Genomic DNA, 24,951 nt, shown 5'->3' with positions numbered 1-24,951 from the left:
GTGTAATTAATACCTATTTAATAATACTTAAGCTAAGCAGACCGTATGCAAGTTACGATATTGTTAAATATACAATAACACAGTCCATTGTCTTTCCAAAATAAAATTGTTTTTAATTCTATAGCAATACAAATTATTACTTAAATTGATATAGATAAATTAATAATTTAAAAATCTAAAAATGTAGATCCATTAAGTGGATACCAGTAGTTTAAACATTTTAACCTTACATAACAACTCTGTTGGAACTGAAATATGATATGATAAATTATGCATGGAAACTGAATTATTTATTTATGATTTATCTTAAAATTTCACAAACATTGAGTAAGCAAATAATTAAACAATGACCAATATATTTAACACTAAAGTTTAACATTATCAGATTTTCCTGATAAATTATAAAATATATAAAACTTGAATCAAAATGTCATTACTCAATTAACTATATTAAATATTATTATAAAAATGTAATTGTTCAGTTTAATCTCTAGACTTTATTTTAATTAGAATACTACCATTTCTACCTATAAAGTATATAAATATATTGAACATACAGTAGAACTTCATTAATCTGGACCCCATTAGTCCAGACAGTTGTCTAATATAACAAAATATACACAGTATATATTGTAGATTAAAATAAACATAATAGCTATCACATTTTAACAGAAAAAGAGATTTTTGAAAGCCTCACCGCTGCAGAAAACTCTGAAATGGATGAATATATGAACAAGATGAAGTTGACGATAGTATCAAGTCTAAGCTAAAACTTAATGAAATTAAAGATCATCTAAATATTGTCCTTAAATATGTTGAGATAACGACGATGAAAACATATCTGTATATAACGAACATTTGAGACATCTACGTGAATTATTAATACGAGAAATAAATGCGAAAGGAAGACAACAAAAGATTTCCAGTTTTTTCAAAACAGTTAATGAAAGTGTGCCTAAATATATAATTATGATTACATGCATTACGTTGATATGTAAAGTTTTTGCCGGATCTAATATTATGTTGCATTGTTGCAATATATCATATTACATAGTAATTAGTTTAATATAATATTCTTAAATCTATAATAGAGACATGTTTTTTGGTTATTTGGTCTAATCAGGACTTTCATTAAATCGTACAACTCTAGAGCCCTTATTATTCCAGATTAATAAGGTTCTACTGTATTTCAAACACTGTATCTGGATGAGATGATTAATTTTTACCTATAAATATTTGGATTGTTGAATAAAATACTTTGAGATATCTATGACAAGAATTATTTATTTATTTTATCTGACATATCATGTAATTTAAAATTTATATTATTTATGATTTTCCTTAAATAATATTATTTTTATTTAATAAGTGTTTGTAATATTTGAGTAAGTATATAATATAAATAATTGAAATATATTTTACACAAACTAATCTATTATCAACCAGAGGAGAGAACTGTTGATAAGTTTTGAAGTCAGACAAATAACTTTTATTTGAACGGATTATAATAGAAGTTTATTAAATAAAAGTATAAATCAATCAAGAATAGTTTCAATAATTAAATATATTTGAACGTGTACTATTTTAGACATAAGTAGTAAAGCATGAATACCGTCAACTAGTAGCCTACCAACTTTAAAGCGATGAGTCTTTCGTTAGAGTTCCCCTTATATAGGTGTACTGATGATGGAAAAAAAGTATCTACACGTACATCCTTGCTAAGTGTAGCCTCGCTTTTATATAATAAAAGAAATCGTGATTTTCCTTATACCGGTTACATTGTATAAATAATTAATACTGTATATCACGAACCCGACACACACCATACTGTTAATAATATGCATGCGTTTGGTCTTGTACATGATATATTTGCAACAAATCTGTGTCTCTAATATATTAAACATCCAGCCATTTTTATTTATTGATCTTAATGTTGATGATTCTGTTCCAAAATGGTTGCGATATTTCTTATTTGTAAATATTGTTGAAGATAAGTGGTGGACAGTTTTTGATTTGTCTTTTCCCAAACTGGTAGAAATTATGATTCCGGATACTAAAAGTATGTATGATGAAGTATGTATGTGTTTGCCAAATTGAATTTGAAATCTATATAATTTTTGGATACCGCATCAAATCCTATAAACATAGAAAAATATTAATAATAATAACCTATCATCAATACTAGTATTTATAATTAATAATTATATTTAAAGCTCAGACTTTGATAACTTTTTAATTTTTATTAGAAACAACGTCAATTTTTTCCTAGCTAAAAATGTATTTTATAAAGTTAAAATATTTCTAGAGTAAATTTGTATTGTTTAAATTCATAATATTTTTTAGGTCATCAGCTTCTGAGCTTTTTAATAATAATAAACATGAATAAATTATGTAAAGTAATTATGTAAATAGTTCATGGAACAACATAGTTTTTGAATTATTCAATAGTAGACAGTTTCCAATGCTCGCCAACTGATAATTTTCATTAAAAAATGTGTTATTTTTCTGGCAACTTAATTTAAGTTCATCTAAAATTGTTTGATCTGAAAAACATTAAAATTTTTATATGATAATAATTACAAAATGGAAAATTAACAAACTTAGGTTAGGTTAGGTAGGTATAAAGTAAATAGGTAATAACATTAAAAAATTGATTGTAAAATTTTGTATCTTTTAGTAAAACAGAAAATTAAAAATTAAAAACCACGTGTTACTAAAACAGGCATCAAGAAACCCTATTTGCTAATAAGTCCTAATTTTAAGCATAGCTGACATCAATTTTTTGGAAGTACCTTTGTATTGACTTAAGTGACATACAGAAGTGAACATGAAAATCTTTTCTAAGTGTCACCAAATTTTTACTATATTACATAGCTTTGAATAACTTATATTAAAATTGTCATATAATTTGTATAACTCTATTGGCAGACATATTTTAGAACAAAAGTAGTGATTTAATTATTTTAGTGAGTGTGTTTAATATTTAATATTTGAATTAATAATTATCTTTATACTTTTAACTTTAAACTATAGACCAGCTTTTTAAAATCATAGAAGCCGTTGACTACTTTAGTTTTAATAGTTGGATTCAGAAAAACCACAGTACCAGATATTTTCAATAATTGATTTCATAATTTATGTTGGAGAAGTTGATTTTAACAATAATTCTATATAAGTTTCCGTCTTTAATTTTGTAATAGTTAAATGTTAAATAGGAAAAGCCCATCAAACAGGAAAGTTATAAGCCAAGGCAGTAGATATTATACTTATCTATAAAAATAAAATTGGATCATCTTTATATCTTCATACTATCTAAGATAAAATCAGACTATTAGGTTGTACTGTAAAAACAACAACCTAAAAATGTCTATAAGTTAAAAACTAAATTCAACCACTTAATTCTGACTTTGTCATAGTTTAAAAAAAAAAGTGGTATGAAATAGAAATATAAGTACCCAGTTTTTAAATTAATTACTTAAAGTATAGTCATAAATTATCATAAAAAAGAATTAAGCTCTAGACTTGTATACATCTCAATTCATTATTTACAATTAATACACTAATAATATTCATGCAACATAGTGTAAATGAAAATAATAGATCAAATAGCGAAATAGCCCATGATAAGCATGATAATTATGAGAAAATAGTCACAAAATCACAAATTTCATGAGCAGAAAATAAAGTCAACAAAGCAAGAACTGAGAACACAAAAGTTGAGATTGGAGATACTTTACCTACTCAAGAATTATGAATAATAATTTGTAATTCATTTATTGATGATAGCATTACTATTATAGATAGGTAATTTGAGTATAAAATGTATAATAATAAGTTAATAAATAATTATAAAGGTTTATACCACGATTATATTAATATGTCATATAAAAATATATATTAAGATGATAGATCAACAGTTGTTACCTGTTGGTAGAACTAGTTGCTTATTAGTAGAGTTAAGATGTTTATGACCTAAAAAACACACTAAAGTGTCCTAAAAACTTCAAAAAAAATATTTTTCAGATTTTTCTATACAATTTATAAATATAATACTCGATAAGCGTGTATGATCAGCGTATGTTTGAAAGAGCACTTGTTTAATCAATATTATATTGACAATATATAACACCCAAAGTCTCAAACAATATATTCAAATCTAAAGTTAGATTTTAAAATTTTAGATAAATTAAATTTGTTTCCAAACTTGGGTTTAACACTTGCTCTAATTTAAAATTTGATAAAAATGCCCCACATTGTATAAAACCTACAAAAGTTACCTATCATATCAAAAAAATGACTTAAAAATGTTGAAAAATGATGTTAAAAATAAAAAATGCAAAATAAAATTAGAATATTCTGCATCAAGGGAGTATGAAACAAATTTTTAGCTAAGATAGCATTGTATAGAATCAAAGGAAAAAAAATTCAAAAGTCATCAACATCCTAAGTCTACTTATTAGTTACTACAATTATAGCAGTATCAGTTTACTTCTTGCCCTAAGTATAGGATAGGATTTGTCCGGTTTGAGCGTTGGACTGTTGCGACATTGATATTAAAACATTTTATGGATACGGTACTCCTACCAAAATCTAAACCTACACTTTTTGATCAACATTACAGCCAGATAAACTATGGTACTCACCCAAATAAAAGCTTTTTGGCGATAAAGAAACCTTAGATGATAAGATAAATGTATTAAATTAATGAATTAAATGTGTACAGAGTTAGGTACAACTACTACAACTGCAACTGTGTCATCTAGTCCATATAGATATATCTGTTATAAATTTTACTATGTTATTAACCTGTAATTTCAACCCTGAGAATTGAAATGACCGGGGCGCCGCGCTGTTTGGCGGTTACTGATTAGTGTTTAATATTTAATAATCACCGGTTGCTGACATTTTAATTTTTCAACGAAACATAAAAAAATACATAAATATAAATATGTTGACGGTTAAATTTTGCCATAATGTTATCAATATTATTATAGCGTTAAGCGTACCACCCCGTCCCGAACACCCATGCCGACGAACACCGACGCCAACTACACCGACGCCAACTACACCGATCGCTCGCCGACACCGTGTTCCCGAAAACCTACACCGACGCCAACAAAACCACCGAATGTTGCGGCCATAGTTCAAAGATAAGAACGTTATCAAAGGGCATACACACACAACCATTAATGCGGTAACAACTAAAATTATAAAATTATATTAATTCCGCTATGACGGTTGATAACGCGCGCTTTTGCCATTATTTGAGAATTAATGGCGGCAAGCGCCAAACCGTAGCTGCTGTGGCGAATGGCGATCGTCACTCTTTCACAGACGGCAACCACGACGACTCACTAATCGACGCCGTGGCGTTTGGCGCCAACGAATCGATCGACGGACGCGTCGCTACACGGTGCGATGTAACACGACGTGTGTGAAATATATTAATAGGCAACAGACGTTTATGTTATTATTTCGCCACCGACCTACCGAAAAAATCCGATCGATCTCCGGTCGAGTCTGCCGTCGCGCGCACGTACAAGTTAAAATCATTCGATCGGCGGCCGCACAATCCTCTCTTCGACTGTTTCCTACTCGGTGTTTTAGATTCGGCGCGGTCGCGTCATCGGAATTAGTCGCCGTCGTCGTCGTGACATGTTGAACGCGGTACAGACGCTCCGCCGCCGTTACTGTAGTGCCCAGCCGAATCTCCTTCGGAGCGCAACAGCCGACATTTTTTGCCGCCCCGTGTGAGACCGAAGCGAGTCGGTACTGATTGTATTTTGTTAGCGACACCTGTCAGCCGCGGTCGACCTGAGAACCCGAGACTCGTGCGTTGACATTTTTGTTCCGTAATTGATCAACACAATGGCGTTCAACAACTCTTCAACAGTGTTCGTCGAAAAAAATCCGACCAGCGTCATGAGCAGACACACATGCAAAATGAGAAATAAAAGAATGTGGAAGTCTTTACGCGCGGACATTTTGTCACGCCGGGAGAAGAGAAAGCGAGGTGCGTTTCAGGGCTTTAACATCCCTCGTTGTCGATTTTTCATTTCCATGTACACAATAATATAATAAACAATTATACTGCGGTGAATTAATTACATTGATAAACATGTATGGTATGATTCAAGTTACTGTTGTTGTTGTACAATCATTTATTTTAATATTCTTAAAGTTTTTGAAATATTTTCCATTTTCACATAATGACACTTATATCCGTACAAATATCACTATTCGTATCAGAAATTAAAATCCTTATATTATAATTACAGTTGGTTAAAAATACCCAGTAAAATTAATTTTAGTCTTTAAAGGTTTCAGATTTCTTATTTATTTAATTGTAATTGTTAATTGTTGGGCAGAAATGATATTTCAAAGCTTTAATACTTACAGTACTAGGTATATCCGTGATGTCAACATTAAAAACCTTTATAGTAGTTTAAAGATAATATATATATAATATACATACAATAATATTATATAATATGTACCAAGCAAGGGAGATACAAGCTTACAATTCACATGTTTTGAAGAACAAGCGATTTTAAAATCCTTAGGAAAACGTTGGCAGAACATTTTTGGTAATTAAAAAGTTAGATTTTTGAGATTGTGACTTAGAAACCGAAGAGGCGACAAAATGTTGTAGCACTGTAGGGAAACTGGCAATAGAAAGAGCAGTGGTACAATTCAAAAACATTGATGTGGTCCTACAACGTAAAAAGCCTCGAATCCAAAATAAATTAAAATATTAGTTTCATTTTATTATTTATGAACAAATAGTTGATAGGCATTAGAAAAAAATAATAACAATAAAAAAGTTCTTCGTTAATATCTTCTAGTGATTGTCAAACTAAAAAAAAACTATTTTTAAGTATAACATTAATATAGGTCGAATAATAAATAAGAATTATATGAATTATATAATATACATGTTGTTTTTATTCATCAACAGATGAAGCCGATGCTGAACTTTTAAGAAAAAAGAAATGTGCAGAAGATCTTAAAATACAAGAAAATAAATTATCATTAGCACAAATAAATGGTCGTTTATCAGAACTACGAGATAAGCGTGATGAACTTGAAGAAGAAAAACGTGAATTGCTGAAACAAACTATTATGAACTCAGTTATAGCAGTGCCTGAGCCTAAGTGGTATATTTATACTATAAAATGTATATTTTTGTAAATTGATTATTAGGTATTATTAATCTGTTATTATGTAGGTCATATATTTATTTTTTTTGTTTTTCAGTGCAAACTATGATCGTAAATTAGTGACAAAAATCAAATTTAAGAGTAGTATAGTCTCAGATGCGTTTCTCCATCATCATCAACAACAACAACAAGAACAACAAGAATATTCATTAGATGTGTTAAAAACAGAGCCTTCTATGGAATCTCCAACTCCTATATTATTTGAAAAATCAAGTCCAACTTCAGATTCTGTGGTAATACCTACAGATGTAAAAGAAAGCAGCAAACCAAATCATTGGATTATAGATCAACCAAATTAAATTTTATTTTATTATTAATTACTGAAAAATAAGAATTTAACAAAATGTTTGTCACTATATTATAGTAGTCCATATTAAATTGTTTTAAACTTCTTATAATGAGTTTTATTTTTAAATTTTGCATAACAATTAATAAAATGATTCCTTTTTATTTATTTAATATTTGTATGGTATTAAATGTTGCTGTTAGCACTTATATTATTTTTCAGTTAACAGATGGTCAATTTTAATTTATTCTACTTCCTCTTTTTATATTTATAATAGATATTCCGTAATTGATTTCATAGTACTTTTATTTTAAAATCCAGTAATATGCCTATTGGTTAATTTCTATTACTATGAATTACAGCCCTAGTTTTTTTTTTTAACTATTAGCTTAATAAGAACTTAAAATTTGTTCGAGAATATTGCATTTTTATTATTTTTAAGTTAAAATTATTATTTAAGGTCGTCTGAATTTGGATATTTTTTTTTGAAGTTGATTAAATGTCAAATATTAAATGATAAACAATATTTTTGTATACAAATTGTTATTAAATATAAGATTACTATAAGTTATTCATTAGAGTAGTCATTATTAGTGTTCTAGACTGATATTATAAAAACATTTATTTAACAAATATTAATTTTTAATAAAAATGTTCTTAAATGAAAATAAACTGTTATGTTTGAAATTAATTTTTCGTTTTTAGACCACTGTAATGTGATGGAAAATTGGTAATTTTGATATAAAATCAATTTAATGATTTATTTGGTATTTTGTATATATTTTTGAACGCTACCTATAAAAAAATAAAAATATTCTTAACAGTGTTCTACTATTTATGTTTTTAACTTTATGATATTATAGATAACACTTTTTTCACTCAACTTAATTTCCTATTAAATTAGTTTTTAAAAGTTGTGAAAAAATATTTTTTTTTCTTAAAGCTAATTATAATATTTGAGTACTTATCCCATATAAGGAATTTCAATGAAATTCACAATATATCATTGATAAATATTAATAAAAACTTAATTGTAAAAATAATTATTAGATACTACATTGATATATTGTAACTTATAAATAATGGGTTCAACTTGTTTACTTAAAAAACTTAAAAACAAAAGAAATGTTTATTGATTTAGTTAGCAACTAATAAAGATAATAAAAGATTTATTGTATGAAATGCTTTAAAAATTCCTGTACAAATAATATTATAGTATGTAGAACTATATAGCTTTTGTGAAACCATTTTTTATCATGTGTATTATAAATGTTTTGTTTTGTTCTATATTATATATTTGGTGATCATAAGAAATCTAAATAATTAATGTTTGTTAATGTTTATGATATTATAAATATATATTTTAAGAAGGAAATTTAATGTCAACCAATATAAACAAATTATATTATTTTACAAATAAATTATGTTCTTTTACTAATATTCTTTTTTTTTTTTAAATAACAATAAAAAAAATTGCGATAAAGATACTCTTGGGTTTAATAGATTGCTAGTTTCTATAAATTATGAAGAAAAAAAATGTATAATTATATTAAAATTACTTGATAATATATGTTTGGAATATATTATTACTGTCCAAATAATGACTGATAATAATAAATTCTGTATTGAAATTTATAATTTTAATTAAACAACACATATTTGTGTACTTGAATGTTAGTTTCAATCTGAAACTTTAAGACTTGGATTTATTTGAATAAATCAATGGAATAAATAAATATCAATGAAACATATTCATATATTAAAAATTATAAAACTATATAAATATATTATTCCAAATTTTATTATTTTAAAATACTAATTTAAGTATTCTAAATATCTTTTGTACCGATTTTCATAAAATTATAGTTATATGTCTTTGAGAAAATTAAAAATTTTAGCTCATGTTAAAATATATTTTATTTGACTATATACCTGATTATTTATAATTTATAAAATTAAAATAAATCATAAAATATTAGTATATTGTAATTTTGGGAATGCTGAAGAAGAAAATTTTGAATAATTATTGAAAATTTATTATGTATGGAGTGTTTATATGATAATGTTGAAGATCTAAGATCAGTAAGAATTCTAAAATGTTACAAATGCTTTTTTAAATTTTTTTAAAACCTAATTGTTTATAATAACTTTTCTTTTTACTGTTTGTAAAAAATAAAATACTTAATGTTTACAAATTAATTTGTATTAATAAATGTCATTGTATGTATTTCTGTAAGCAACCTACAGCCAAGTCTTATTATTCCAATTCCGTTAGTTTAGCTTAAACATTAATGAAATAGCCAATTAAACTCAAAAAGCAATAGCATTTTCAGATAATTTTACATACTTATAGTTTTAACTTATTTAAAAATTTAAATATCTTAAAAAGCTAATAAAAAAAACACAGATAATTTTCTTACATATAAGTTTTATAATTGGTAAATTCATCAATAAGTCATATTTAAGCTAACAACATAAAATTGAAAATTTTGGAGCTGGACGTACTTTTTGATGTATTATGTGATTGTAAGACGGAAACAACAAATGAGGGTATGACTTCCTCTTAAGACAGGGTAAACTAATAAATATATCTACTATACTTAGGCCACAACTTAAGAATTATATAAATTATAATATTATTCCTTATTCTGTGCTCATAGGTGCAAATAGACAAGTCAACGCTTGTAAGCAGTGTGCTTTTAATCGTAGTCATTTCACCAAAAACATGTACCACGAGTCCGCGTTCTGACGAAAACTGGTTGACCTAGCGCATCACCATTCTTCAAGAAAAGTAAACCATTAAAATAAACATACTCAAACTGCCTTAATATTATAAAAGTATTAAATAGCTAAAATATGTACTTGCAATATATATATTCAAAATATAGCAGTACTTTTTGGAATACAGTGTTCTAAAAGTATTCCAAACAGTGGATTATGAAATTTATAATAATACTCAAGTCTAGTTAATATGTCATAGAATTGCTCAAATAACATTTTTTCTGAAATTTATGTTTTATCAGCACTGGTGATATCATAATTGTAGATTCTGAGCGGAGTGAGGAATGTATTAATTTTACCATGATGTGTGTGTTTTTTTTTGTGCCTGTCATCATGTTTTGGGGCAGTAAAAGTGCTTTGATTTTCGACTTTAGTACCTCGTTTGACCAAAAAGTGAATCTAGTTGGTATTTTGGGGAGTTAGAAGTAAAAAATTATCCAGGTAAACAAAACTAAAAATTAAGGGAAAAACAGGAAATTTTACCCACAGTCAGTTTTCGACAAAATCAATTTTGGTTTTTGATGTAACTTTAAAAACAAATGACCATAGGTACATAACATTTTCAATGAATGTTTATATAAGTATATTCTATCAAAAAATTACAACTTAAGTTGAACTATTTATAGGCAAATACAATTTTCAATCATCTTTAGTTTTTTTTGAAATTAATATCGATAAAAATTTATTTGTTGGGTAGAAAAGCTTGAAAATGTAATACTAGGCGCCTAACATATTTTTACAATAGCAGTTGAAAAATAAAATAAAATCATAGTCGCATTTTTTGTTTATAAGCGTTTAAAGTTCAAATTTTGACTAAATATGTAAAAATTACGGCAATGTTCAAATTATCTTAGATAGAAATTCATATAAATATTTCTTTTTAAATCTAAGATTTGAAAATCTTTAATAATCTATAAAATATCCTAGACAAATAAACCGTCTCCGCTCAGAATCGTTTTTCGTATACAATGATATAATATCATTGGATTCAAATTTAATTCCATGCATTACAGTAACACAATTGGTTACTACTGTACAGCAGAGCGAAATCCACGACCTACCAGCTTTTTATTCATTAGATATATTCTGCTTAAATTCACTAACTAAAAGTGGTAGGCATTTTTAGAACTTTCTTTATAACATTATGACTTATGAGATAATAGATATACTCAATAAACATTAGAGTAAAATGTTAGCATAACAATTCAAAATTGTCAGTTTTTGTTTTACTTTAATTTTATGACAATTATCTATCCAAATCTTAGGACAAAAAAAAAATATGACAAATAAAAGCATTGCATTATATTATTTTTATTTTGTGTAAGAGGTCATAATATAATATTTTCACACAAAGCTTATTGATAAGGTAGTCAGGCCTGACACAATCTAAAAATTAGCCATTTAGTCTATATAGAAAATCATTCTGTTCTTATACTCATTAGAGCATCCAACCTAATTTAAATTTCTGCAATAATAAAATGCAATACAAAACATATAAATAAAGTCTCTTAGTAAATTATTGACATTTTAAATACCTTGACCATTGTGACAAAATAAAAATAAAACCATGAATTCAGATTGATAATTATACAAGTATAACTAAAATAGCTAAAATTAGAAATTTTTTTTGCTATTTTAATAACTGTTTAATATTACCGATTAATGAATTAAAAAATTCATGTTAATTGTTGATTATTATTGGGTATATTTATTATTTTATAATTTAATAAACCCTAATTATAGTTTTTAATTTGTTTATAATTACTTATTTGTATGGAAATAAATGTACCTTATGACATATACGCTTAAATAATATTGGTCACTGTAATTACTCAATTATAATTTTATATTTTATTTAAAATACAATAATATGTGATAAAAAAAAAATGTCTTAGTTTTAATGGTTTATTGGTATTTTAATTGATTATTGATAATGATACAATAATATAGAAAAACAAACAATAAAACAACTATTAAGCTAAAATGAAATATGGTATAATTGATTTTACAATATACTAGTAAAGCCATAGAATAGGAATTTTAGCTACTGAAAACTCCTATGGCTTATCTGTATATTATGAAATCAACTGTAGCACTGTAGTAATGCATTCTTAAAAAATTAACTATAATTGGATTCGTTTCTTGAACGAAAATAAAAAATAATTTAATTTTAATAAAAAAAATATTTAAAAACAAAATTTAGGTCAGAAATAGTTGATGTCATTATCTAAAATAATGATAAAAAGTATAAACCAATTATTAGCCAAGTGATAAGTGTATAAAACTAAGAAATGTTAAAAAAAAATTTCAATATTGTATATTAGTTATGAGTTAGTTATGGAAGCTATTCTCAATTGGTTGAAGCTGTTGTAGGAGGTGGTGTAGTAGATAAATTAGTTTTCAAATTCCCTTGTTGTTGAATAGGTTCTGGAGGTGGTGCCACTATGGGTATAGCAAGATTAACCCGTCTTGGAGGAGGTTGTTGTTGTGGCTGTTGCTGTGGTTGATAGTAAGTAGTCATGAAGGTTTCCTAGAAAAAAAATTCATAAATATGATAACAGTTTTAATATTTGTAATTATTAAATCATATTGTCAAAAATGTTCATACATTTAATAATATATTAGTATTGACGAAGAATATACTTTATAAATGTACATTATACACTAATATACTTTTATATGATACAATAATTGAAGTATAATATAGTACTAAGATTATGAAGAATGTATTAACATAATTTGTATACATATATCTATAACTTTTATATTAAAGACAAAATAAAATAAATAAGACACAACATTAAAAATAGGGCATAAAAAACATTTAAATTAAAGCCAATAATTATAATAATAAGCTTACTGGTTGCTGTAAGGATTGTGTTCCAGGTGGTGGTGATGTTACACCTGTAGCACCTGTTGGTACTGGTTGGTAAACAGCTGCCTGAGCAGCAAGCATCTGAAGAGCAGCTGCAGCAGCTGCTGCTGCTGCATTTTGATCATCAGCACTTCCAGCTGCTGGACCTGGTGGAACTCCAGAAGCATACTGGGGTGTAGCATACATTTGATGATGGTACATGGATGGATCAGCAGTAGCCATAACCATCATACCAGTGTTGTGATCAAGCACCATACCATGATGTATTTGTTGTAAGGGTTGGTGGTACTGTTGTATTTGCAAAGGTGGTGGTTGTTGATGAATTTGAATTGGTTGTTGTTGTTGTAATTGTTGAGGCGTAGGTTGCATTTGTTGTTCTTGCATAACTAACCCATTTTGTTGCTGTGGAGCTGGAGGCTGTTGCTGAGATGTCTTAGATATTCCACCAAAATTTAGTACTGGGTCAGGAAGTTCCCTGCGACTTTGAACTGAATATCGTTTTGAACTTCGTACAACTGGTGTTGGTGGTGCAGGCGGCTCAATTTGTTGATTTTCTTTCTCATCTAGAATAGAAATATCTTGAGTTATTATTAACTTATAAAATATTAGCACCTATAATTCTATACTTTTTAGGTACTACAGTATAGCTATTACAGAGAATGTATAAATTTAAAATAAGTTTAGATTCGAGAGGTTAAACTCAGGCAAATAACTATAGGTGATAGGTCTATTGGTAATTAAAACTTTTTACTGATGCACTTTTTATGCTTTATATCTTGTATGTTACTTAAAATGGTTATAAAAGATTACATTTTGATATTTATAATATATAATTATTTAATTTTAAAATAATGTCAGCAAAGGGTTTCCTAAAGATGTATGGTTACTTGCAAATGATATTATAAAATACAAAAATATAATAATAGAGAAGCAAATGGTTAAAATATTTTAGAAGTATTAGTGAAGGGACTGATGAATTATTATACTTAATAACAAATCATAGTATCAACATAAATTATTGAATCGTATAATATATTATAATTGAAGAATATTTGAAAAAATTAAAAATGATAACTTGTTTTATGATAGAATACTAACATTGACGATTACTGTAATTTTGATAATGTCCACCACCATGTTGTGTACGTCCTGTGCCAGCAGTATTAGGTGTTGCAGAATGATGCTGCTGATCGTAGTTGTGTTGATTTGAACTGGATGAAGATAATGGTGCTGATCCCTTAGAAAAATATCTATCACGATTATATTGTTGTGAAGTATGATGTTGATGGAAGTTACGGCTACGAGGTATTGAAGGTGAAGAATTTTGATGTTGCTGGTTATGTCCTTGGCCACCTTGACCACTGTTGAAGTGTTGTGGTTTATAATTATGGCCACCACTGTTTTGATGTGGTTTTCGGTTGAAGAAGTTTGAGTTTGCTGTTGCAGAAGGAGAGTCTCGATTTACTTGAGCAACTTTTTCTTTGCTAATTGGAGACTCTGTTGAAGGACGATTGAAATAGTTTTTATTATTAGTCGATGGCGATGACGAAGAAGATCCACCATTTTGCTGCTCCTGGCGACTGTTTCGATTTGTAGGGGAAGTTGTATTATATTTTGAAGTTGATCGGGATGACGGAGTGTGATGCCGAGCCTGGCTAGTTTCCACAGCTGGAGCAACAGATTTTTTATCTTCATTCTGAATAAGAGTTTTTGGTTGTTGTTCATGATTTTGTCCTGAGACTTCTACAACTGCAGAAGACCCAGTTGAAGCATTAGGCTTTGATTTTTTTGTATCATCCAAAGCGGGAAATTCAGTGGTGTACTCATCAGTTGTAGATTTGTTTATGTTTTTATTTGGACCACCCACATTGCGTCGAACCAAACCTCCACGCTTAACTTTCATGGACTGTTGGCCACCAGCACCAATGTAAGCTTTTGTATCTTGCCAACTACGAGTATATTTAGAAGTGGCAGCTCGCCTAAAATGAAAACAATTGTAAATGTTAGTATATTAAGACTATGTATAAATGGTTGCTATCATTAACTTACCCATATTTATGGTGGCGTCGAGCACGAGGTGCTTCTGATTCCTCACGTATATCATATCCATAAGAGGCCAGTAACTCATCACGGCTTTTGCGTGTTTGCTCGTTTTCATCATACAAATCATGTGTCCACTTATCAAGAGCATCTAAATCACGAGTTTTTCTAGAACCTACACTGGGTTTTTTAGCTGTTCCTTCAACAGCTACAGAAGTTTCTAATTCTTTTGTTGCAGCAGCAACTTTAGATATGGCCAAGACTTTCTTAGTAGACAGAGTTCCATCCCCAACTTCTAAAGCAGCGTTTTCAACAGTATCTACTGGGGTCACTGACTTTTGTTTTTTAATGCCTGTATGTCGTCTTCTAATACGGCGGCGACTAATAATTATTAAAAATAAAATTTAATATTTATTTAATACCATAGGTAGGTACATACTTAAAACCATAATTTTTAATCAGAAATAAACTACTCACTCAGAAACTTCATCATCATCTGCTGAATCTTCTTCATATCCATTATCTGATTCTGATCCTTCAGAGCTTGTTGTACTATATGCCATGCGGTCATCATGTTCGTAGAATCGTCCACGTCTAGGTATGTATTGTGGATCATTAGTATCATCGTCCACGGGCACGGGTACTACAGGTTCTGCAGGTGCTGCAGGCTTAAATGGAATAACAACCAGATAAAGAATTATATTAAAACTATATTCAGTGCAAGAGTATGTGCCACTATGCGACAAAAATTGATTCTTCTATGTATCCCCATACATCATGCTATAAGTGAATTGGTTTTGATAGCACGGTGCAGTGAAACGCGAAGAATCTTGCATTATCTTGTTGTACAGAATAATATAGATAATATGGATAATAAATTAGTATGGTGTTCAAATAGATTTATTTTAAACAGAATAAAATAAAATTTTATGGTAGATAAGGCTAGTTATTTTATCATAATTTAGTGAAGGTTGAACTAAGGAGACAATAAAAATAAAATAGATATTTAAGAATATCCATGAGTAAATCTGAAGACAGTAGAATATTTTCATGGAATTTTGTTGGAAAAGAATGAATTAAATAATAAGGTAGGTAGGCTATTCAGCACAGAATTGTATAAGAAATTTACATTACATAAGTACACCTCAATATACACCAGAGCAGTTAATTATCAACTCAGAGTTAGCAGCACTATGGTCAAAATGACCTCAATTTGTATACACCTTTAATTTATATTTTACATTTCAAACATTGATACTCAGTATACCTTTAAATAATATTAAATAATAACCTAATCGTAATAATATAATAATATTCTTAGTACATTTAATTCTTTATATATAGAGTAAACTGAGATACAAGTAAGATATCATAGATACATTGTGGTCATTTCAACCAAAATGGGACTAATGATGTTATTATTTATATTATTACGATTATTATGGCTGGTTAGGTTATTATTACGACTAACATTCCCGGACTGACTATAGAGGTAAAAATAATGTTTGGGTTTTTATTTTTCTTATCTAAAATATCAATTTTACTTCATGATATGGCTTATATCATTTTTATCATTTCATTTATGAGTCCAATGTATATAATTTTCTGCTACATACCTATTACATTTTTTTTTTTAAATAAAATTACTAAACATGCATGCATAAAACAATGATTTTTGTAATTATATACTTGAAAATTATAACGAGGTCAGAAATACAGGATTTTAGACGTATTTTTTGCCAATGTAGCGAATGATCACATATTCTAATGTAACAATAAGAACTCTAAAAATAAATTTGTATTTGTTGTCAAGACTATTTATGTCGCATATCGGTCAGACTAAGACAGAAAATCGTGATGTCAAATCCCTTTAGCTATTAACAGCTATGGTGTACCTATAAAAGGGTGTAATTAATGTAAAATTCTTAAAAAATTCTGTACAGAGTACCTACCTATTGAATAAATAGTATAAATAAAGTTTACTGATTTCAAATTCACCAAATACTTAAAACTCAACTAGCTTTCTGTTTGGAAATTAATTTTAATTTATGTAGTTAAGTAGGGAGGTATTTTTCTAATTATTTTAAACATTGGTAGGTATCTAGAGTGTTAGTAAACCTACATTAAGTTTTTGAATAACTATTTTTGAGCATTATTAATTAAAGTGCATAAATAAGATCTTTAAAATTGACACATATTTAGGGCCAGTTGTACTGTGCTAAAAGTACAATAAATAATACATAGATTATTAACTTTAATTATTACTCACATCTTTGGTTTCTTCTCCAGATTCCTCTTCACCATCACCTCTCTCTACTTCTTGTTGCGAACTGTTCTCATCATCACGAACATTTTCCTCTTGAATTACATCTTGAGGTTGTTTTTTTACAATATTGTCTTTTTCATCATTTATAATATACTCAACAGCATCTTCAAATACACTACCAATTGTTGAGTTATTTAATTCATCAGACTCAGATTTTGTTTTAATAGAGATATCTAGATTTGTATCAGATTTTTCATTGTTTATTATATCCTTTTCAACTGTATCTGTTGCCAGTTTCTGTTGTTCATCCAAAACTTTTTCTTCTAGATTGTGTTTAATCTCATCTACTTTATCAGTTGATATCGTTGTAGATGCCATGGCTAAATTTAATTGATCTTCTTCGATTTTGGGATTGTTACTAGTGACATCAACAGCAATTGCAGTTTCATTTGACACCACGACTAGTTCACTGTCCACCAATTGTTCAACGTCATCTATATTCATAATCATTTCCTTCTCTAACTTAATGGGTGGAACAATTTCATCAGTCACTGATATCGCATTTGACTCACTGGTAGCGGTACTGGTGGCAGCAGCGTTGGCGACAACTGAGGCAGTGTCTTCTTCTTTCACATTGACGGCAGTACTCTCCATTATAAAAATCTAACGTTCAACTGTTTGTAAAAATGTCCACAAAATTATTATTTGAATGACTTACTGTAAAATGGTTGTACGTTGTACGAAATACAAAGTAAAATTACTCACCGTTTATGACGATAAGAATAGTAGCAGCAACAGTAAGAAACCTAGGGTTGTGAAAAAGAAAAAAAAGAGAAAACAAAACAAAACGCAAAACACGACGCGAAAAATTTTACCGAATCGTTGAACAGGTTCTTCGAAATGATTTTTTTCGACCGACGTCGAAAAACAAAGACGAAGACGGAAAAATCGAGTCGGCTGACGGCGGCGGCAAATGGAAGGTGCAAGTGATGCCGTTGTGCGTGACCGAGTGCGGAGAGGAAAACACGCAAAAAATGCAGGTTTAAAGATCGGGCGTTGTCGACATAAACGGATTTCCGTTTTTTAGACGATTACAAGCGCTGACTGACGAATGTCATAACAAATTGCAACATTTAATAATTTAACGTTTAAGACTCAACAACGAGCGGAAGGGTGCCGGGGCAAGCACCAATGCATCACCACGCGAAACGCGATAACGAATAACGATGGTATTATCTTGGACCTCGGCCGAACGAGGAATTACGGCGGCGGCCGATTACGCGTAGTGTGGTCTGCATGGCTGCATACCGTTCGTACGTCGTTGAACAAATTGTATTGAACATTGAACTGCTTACCGGTTACCGCTGATAACGGCGGTGACGATATATTGTGGTTATGTGGTGAATTGCTATAATGTGGTGGCTACCATGGTTTTGGAGGTAAGCCGCGACACGTGGCAGGAGGTAGAATGTAGAGCTCGTATTTCATAAAAAATGTTCGTAATATAATAATTCTATGTTGAAGCAGCCAGAGTCGCCCGTCCTTTGTTGTGTTGCCTCTAACTGTAGTGCCACCGTTGTCAATATAATAATCGTTGGCTATATGGTAAAATGATCGTCGAAACTAAAGAAACTCACTAGTTTAGAGGTCGTGTTTGTGTAATTACCTAGTACTTTTGATAATAGGACGTCATACTAACTTCCAGCGTATGTCCTTGTCACTGTATTTTTAACACGATAACATTCTAAAACTTCGTTCATTACTTCAAATTTTGTGATGTTAGTTTTAGTTCCAATCAGTGGCGTAATTTGGCCATGTTTGTGGGGGGGGGGGGGGGATAAAATATTTTAACATTTTACCTATATGGCTATACCCCCCTCCCATAAAAAAAATTAAAAAGTATTTATTATAAGCACCTTTCAGAATTCAGAGTAATATATTTATGTACACATGAGACATGGAATAAATTCCGATTAAGTGTACAAATCGATAAGTTATTTTTAGTTCAATATGACTACGGAAAAATATTAGGATAGGATAAGATAGGACAGATATGACAATATTCTTTCGATCGTCGTCGATCCACGATAAAATAATACTTTACTGCTCGGTGGTTTATTTTTGTACCACCACACAATGCATAAACCAACTCAAAACTTACACAAAACATATTCATATTGCAATAGTGATACTTCTAAACTTGCGTGGCTGCATTTAAAACGAACTAGGTATGAAGTATTTATGTACAACTAGTATAAAGGATTTGTTTTTTTTTGTATTATTTCTATAATGTATAAAATATAGGCAATTTATAATAATATTAATTCGCCGAGGTATTTGATTTCAATATATACATTTATATATAAAAAAAAAATAATAATATTATTAGATAATGAAGTACATAGGTATGTAGTTAATCAATCTTAAAAAAAAAGGTCATGGGGTGGGATACGACACCCAAATCCCCTCCCCCCCGTAATTACGCCACTGGTTCCAATATCAGAGATAATTGACCAATGATCTAACTAAATAATACGGACATTATTTGTGTTCTCTCGTTGGTTTTCATGTGATATTCAAATTTTAAATCAATTACGACTTAACGAATAATAAATATAGCAATTTAAAAATTTTTATACCTAACAGTTATAACTCGCTTAAAAATCAAAATATAGAAAATAATTTATGAGGAAATGCACATAAAGTTAAAGAATTTTAATTGTGACTTTAAAATTGTATCATAGGTCAATTAACTCATTATATTAAAGATTAAAACATAAAATATGCTTTATTACCCATATTTAAGATAGACAACATAAATTAATGCCATAAATGTAACAAATTTGTCTACTTGTTTCAGAGTACAACTAAGTTGGAGGCAACACAAAGAAGGACTACTAGCTCAGGCAAATATACCTCGGCAATCACCTCCATCGCCCCCCTCAAATACGCCCTGTGTAAATTATGTATAATAAATCTATTTTTTATGGCTAGTGGCTACATGTAATATTATGTAAGTAAATAGAGTAGGTAACTTAGGTAAAAAAAAAAATGAGATAGGGATGTCCCGTAAATATTAAATTATTACCTAATAATAAAAATAGGGATCAAATTTTTGTGGATTAATAGGTATTATATTTTAGTAAGTACTAAAATTTTTAAAAACCCAAAATATAAAAATTTATAAGAAATGTGATGAGAAAGAATAATTTATTAGTAATAAAATATTTAGAAAATAATTAAAGTTCAAAATATAAAAAGTATGAATAATAATTTAAAAATATATATATAATGAATCAAAACAATAAAATAATTATAGAAGTTTGGTCATATGTATATCATTTGGTACACAAAATGGTACCTAAGAATAAAAAAAAATATGAAAATATGAATATTTCCAAATTTTAATGATCATTCATAATTACCAATGCTCAGATGTATATACGGATTTATAAGTACATATTAAAAACTAAAAATGAGTAAATATTATATGAAATAAACAAAATTGTTCAGTTAAAAAATGTACAAAATATGTACCTAATCTATGTAAATAAGTATAGGTACCTATTATTCTAAAATTTCTTAGTCATTTGTACATTTAAAATATGTGAAATAAATTATAATTATTTAATATATAACTATATTTATTAAGTATTTAGGTATAAAAAATTTAAAAAATATAAAATTTTTAAAATAATATAGGTAATATAGATTTTTGATGAAATGGTTTGACTTATACTATACTAGGCGAATGTTAACATACACCTATTAAATTGGTAAATATTTAAAAATTAAAATAGGTAATACAGAGATTTACAGAGTTGACATTTACGTTAGGATTTTGGTAAATGTTGATATACCTACACAGTAATGTGTTGGTCAATGTTGACATAGGTAGATAGCAGGCTCGTATACAGACGGGGGATTTAGGGGTTCACCCCCCCCCCCACAAATTGATCCTGGATACGTGCTTGGTAGGTAGTAGGTACGTATTCGCACATATAAAATAATATTATAGTAATATAGTAGGTACTATAGTTGAATATACAGTAGAAATATCTATAACGAGCATCGCTTAGAACGAGATACTGCTTACAACGAGCAAAACGTTAGGTCCCGGCACAAAGCTCATAATATGATTGTATGTTAAAATATACGTCTACAACGAGTATGGTTATTACGAGTTATGGAACAAATGCACTTTACCACGCACCTCACGAATTACGATTTTGTTTTTTAAAAGACGTGTTTTTCAACGCTGATTTCGAAACTGTTTGAATTTTTGCGTGGAGACAATTATTTTGGAAGTTATAGCCCCTCAAAGTTTGCGATCTTATGTTTATACTCATGCGCGCAACACTATTGTACACTACTGCCGTGCGTAGCGCGTAAAACGGTTTTAGATTTTTTTTTTTTCCCGATGACAATCTTAAATTATAATTATTTTAAAAATTAAATATTATATAATATAACTATTATAAATTAGGATATTTAAGAAAAGAAAGCACATTTTAATTGGTTTTCGTTCTATATTTACATCAATATCGCTAAATAATATATTTTATAATTTTATTATCTTATTACCAAATTGTATAGGTATTATTACTAATATGCATATAGCATATTAAATTATCTCTATGATTATAGAATAAGCTATATTAAGTTATTTTGCAATTATTATCAGCTATATTGACATATTGTAATCACACCTGTTAAAATAACATAAGTATATTATAGTATATTTTTAGAATCCTACCATTAAAGTAAAATAAGTGTATAGTAGCTCCCTTCGCCTACCGGCTCCGGTCGCCAAACTCGAGGTCCTACGGACCTCTCGTTGAATGGGGGGATGGGGGCTCGGCCCCCAACCCCCCGAGGCTAAATAGCAAACCTGGGGGGGGGGGGTGGGCGATTAAATCTCAAATTTAATCAATAAGCAAACATTTACTAATAATTTTAGTGTACGACGACATTAACGGGTGACTGTCAGCATTCACCAACAGCGGACATTCACAGTAACATATATACAATATACATCTATTATATCATTTAAGAGATAATATACTGGCATCGAAAAAACAAAATTTCTGATGATGGGAGAGCATAGGCGCACATTCAATTTCACATTCACACTTGGAAGTGCTAAAATCTTTTACCTCAAAATGACTAGTGGGGGACTTACTCTCCCTACAAAACCTATACGGTTACACTTACTATTTCAAAAAATTACTACATTAAATGTCTCAAATTAATGAATATGATTTTCAATATATCCTATAAGGCTATAACCGATTATTATAACGACTATTATAATATTCTTAAATAAACAAGTGTTGCAATCAGGGTCGTCTACATTTTCACTACTCTTATCAGTTTTTATTCAATTTTTTTTACTCGATATAAATGTAGGTACTGGAAATATTGAAACAAGTTACATTTACTACTTGACGCCTCATTAATAAATTGTTGGTATTTATGTTCAAAAATGGAAATAATGATAAAATAAAATAATTTAATATAAATGATGCTGTCACTGAAGCGAGAACACTATATTAAAAAACTATTAACTAAGAATAGATGGCTGAAAATGTCTATACCATCAAACTAAACTATTTTAGATAATATCAATTAATCATCATTTCGATAGACATTGCAGTACCTATACGAAAACAAAATTTTTTAGTAAAAGTTAATGCATTACCAATATAAACTGAAATTAGTTCATTCTAAATGCAAAATCACACTTTAAACAATATCATTAACTCAAAATAATTTGAGGGTGCTAATTTAAGATTTAGGGGTGATAAGCACCCCCTGGCATCCCCGTATGTGCGCCAATGTGGGAGAGGAGTGTTATAATCCATACATCATCTGGCATCTGGTTGTGCCATCACTGTCTATACACTTAAAGTAGACAACAATACATTTAGGACTACCATAGACTATAAAGTAAACGTGCTATAGTGTGATTAAATTGTACATTTTGTTTTCTATAAACAAAATGATCAATTTGGTGTTCCGTTAAATGCTAAATAGATGAGTATCCCAGGCTCCATATTATTATAGTTGTTCCCATAGAGTCTATTGCATAGACAGTCGTGAACAGGTCGAACGAATTTTGCATTAATTTTCATTCAAATTTATCAATTATTAATTATTATATTAATGAATTACATGATGTCGGTAAAGCCAATATTGGACGAAAGTATCCAACACTCACGCCGTTTACTATATTATAGCCTCCACCACTCGTCCGTTTCAGTGTATTGTTATTATTTTGCAACACGACTCTCACCTGCGCGCTTCCGACATCATAATAAATTAATAATAATAATAATAACAATAATAATATATTAATAATAACAATGATTATTATTATTCCGCAGACAGCGACAACTAGACCCAGGAGACCGCAAGTGGACCACGTTGTTATAATACACTTTGACCGACTTGTATTACATTATTGTTATATTGTTACAAATTTACAATAAATTATATCGCATTTTATCAAAACGATTTATGACGCAATACATGTCGTTGCTTTTGGTGGGAAAAATTAGCTATTGGTAGCTATACACATTATTCGATTTTCAACTACCGTCAGTCCGGAGCCACCATATTATAATAATATTTTATATAATAACTTTAAATGTTTAATGTAAAAAAATCTTATCCCTTTCTAGCACTGATACTTCATTAATTTTTAGTCTAATAAGCTTATAAATTATAGGTAGGTATACTACTTAATAATATTAATTTAACTAGTCTAATGACTAATGCCACATATCTTGATCTTGCTCACTATGTTATTAGTTACCTATATTACTATATTTACTATATGTTTGGTACACCAACCTGACAGCTCCGTATTACAAACGTACCTACTTACAACAATTTGTGTACAGAAGAATCTTTTTTTGTAAATTGTCATTTTCAATTAAAAAATAATTTTGTAGTGTATTATTAATATTTTTAAAGTTGACCAAAAACTAATAAGTTAAAGTTATAAGTTATAAATATTAGTGTGAAACATACTGTAAGATAACTTTTTCATACTGCAGACTACATAGATAACATGTTTTAGAAATTAGAAGTAAACCCTGGCTAAATACTTAGCTAAGTATTTAGCTATGAGTAAAACATCAACAAAAGCTTAAGATGAGCTCCAGGATTATGTGATAATAGAATCCTTATCGCTTTTAAATTTGATAATAGATTAATTTACCCTCAAATTTAAACCAAAGACATAGATGGATTCTGCTGAACACAAATTTAATATGTTGTACTTATATTATTTAAGACGGAGTCAATACAAACATGAGTATAAACTGTAAAAGTTTAAGTTCTCTTCTTATATATATTATTAAATTCGATACCTATAGGTACAAGTACAATGGTATAATTAATTTAAACACAAAAGATAATAATTTTACTTGAGTACAAAAAAATAGTTAATTATTCCCTCATTTTCCTAATTTTTTTT

General features: G+C 28.8%; 2 protein-coding genes and 1 long non-coding RNA gene across 3 annotated transcripts; 1 reads left to right on the top strand and 2 right to left on the bottom strand.

Moving 5' to 3' along the window:
- Window positions 1-1,546: 1,546 nt before the first annotated feature.
- Window positions 1,547-5,074, bottom strand: LOC149060564 (uncharacterized). Its single transcript, XR_016189400.1, has 2 exons — window positions 4,807-5,074; window positions 1,547-2,543 (listed from the first exon to the last, which is right to left on the bottom strand). It is a non-coding gene; the product is annotated as an uncharacterized LOC149060564 (long non-coding RNA).
- Window positions 5,075-5,260: 186 nt separating this feature from the next.
- Window positions 5,261-8,959, top strand: LOC107161367 (uncharacterized). The gene is made up of 3 exons (XM_015507744.2): window positions 5,261-6,013; window positions 6,959-7,157; window positions 7,258-8,959. The coding sequence occupies exons 1-3, from the start codon at window positions 5,869-5,871 to the stop codon at window positions 7,517-7,519; spliced, it is 606 nt and encodes a 201-aa protein (XP_015363230.1). The 5' UTR covers window positions 5,261-5,868; the 3' UTR covers window positions 7,520-8,959.
- Window positions 8,960-11,574: 2,615 nt separating this feature from the next.
- LOC107161377 (CASC3 exon junction complex subunit) lies at window positions 11,575-18,807 on the bottom strand. The gene is made up of 7 exons (XM_015507765.2): window positions 18,234-18,807; window positions 17,472-18,142; window positions 15,680-15,870; window positions 15,212-15,583; window positions 14,261-15,141; window positions 13,148-13,725; window positions 11,575-12,817 (listed from the first exon to the last, which is right to left on the bottom strand). Exons 2-7 carry the CDS (start codon window positions 18,120-18,122, stop codon window positions 12,638-12,640), a joined length of 2,853 nt encoding a protein of 950 aa, XP_015363251.2. The 5' UTR covers window positions 18,123-18,142; window positions 18,234-18,807; the 3' UTR covers window positions 11,575-12,637.
- Between the last annotated feature and the right edge of the window lie 6,144 nt (window positions 18,808-24,951).

Source organism: Diuraphis noxia, unplaced genomic scaffold (assembly GCF_037042655.1).
Source record: "Diuraphis noxia isolate RWA-SAM2 unplaced genomic scaffold, SU_Dnox_SAM2 contig0001, whole genome shotgun sequence".
In the NCBI taxonomy this organism is placed as follows: Eukaryota; Metazoa; Arthropoda; class Insecta; order Hemiptera; family Aphididae; genus Diuraphis; species Diuraphis noxia.
Note: the sequence above shows the minus strand (reverse complement) of the source record. Positions and strands in the feature narration are given on the sequence as shown.

Bases quoted from the DNA above. Each gene is read 5' to 3' on its own strand.
- LOC107161367 (XM_015507744.2), top strand. From the start codon at position 5,869: ATGGCGTTCAACAACTCTTCAACAGTGTTCGTCGAAAAAAATCCGACC. The intron at 6,014-6,958 runs GTGCGTTTCAGG...ATTCATCAACAG, and splicing joins CCGGGAGAAGAGAAAGCGAG to ATGAAGCCGATGCTGAACTT. The intron at 7,158-7,257 runs GTATATTTATAC...TTTGTTTTTCAG, and splicing joins GCAGTGCCTGAGCCTAAGTG to TGCAAACTATGATCGTAAAT.
- LOC107161377 (XM_015507765.2), bottom strand. From the start codon at position 18,122: ATGGAGAGTACTGCCGTCAATGTGAAAGAAGAAGACACTGCCTCAGTT. The intron at 15,871-17,471 runs GTGAGTAATAAT...ATTCCATTTAAG, and splicing joins CTGGAGAAGAAACCAAAGAT to CCTGCAGCACCTGCAGAACC. The intron at 12,818-13,147 runs GTAAGCTTATTA...TTTTTTTTCTAG, and splicing joins CACAATCCTTACAGCAACCA to GAAACCTTCATGACTACTTA.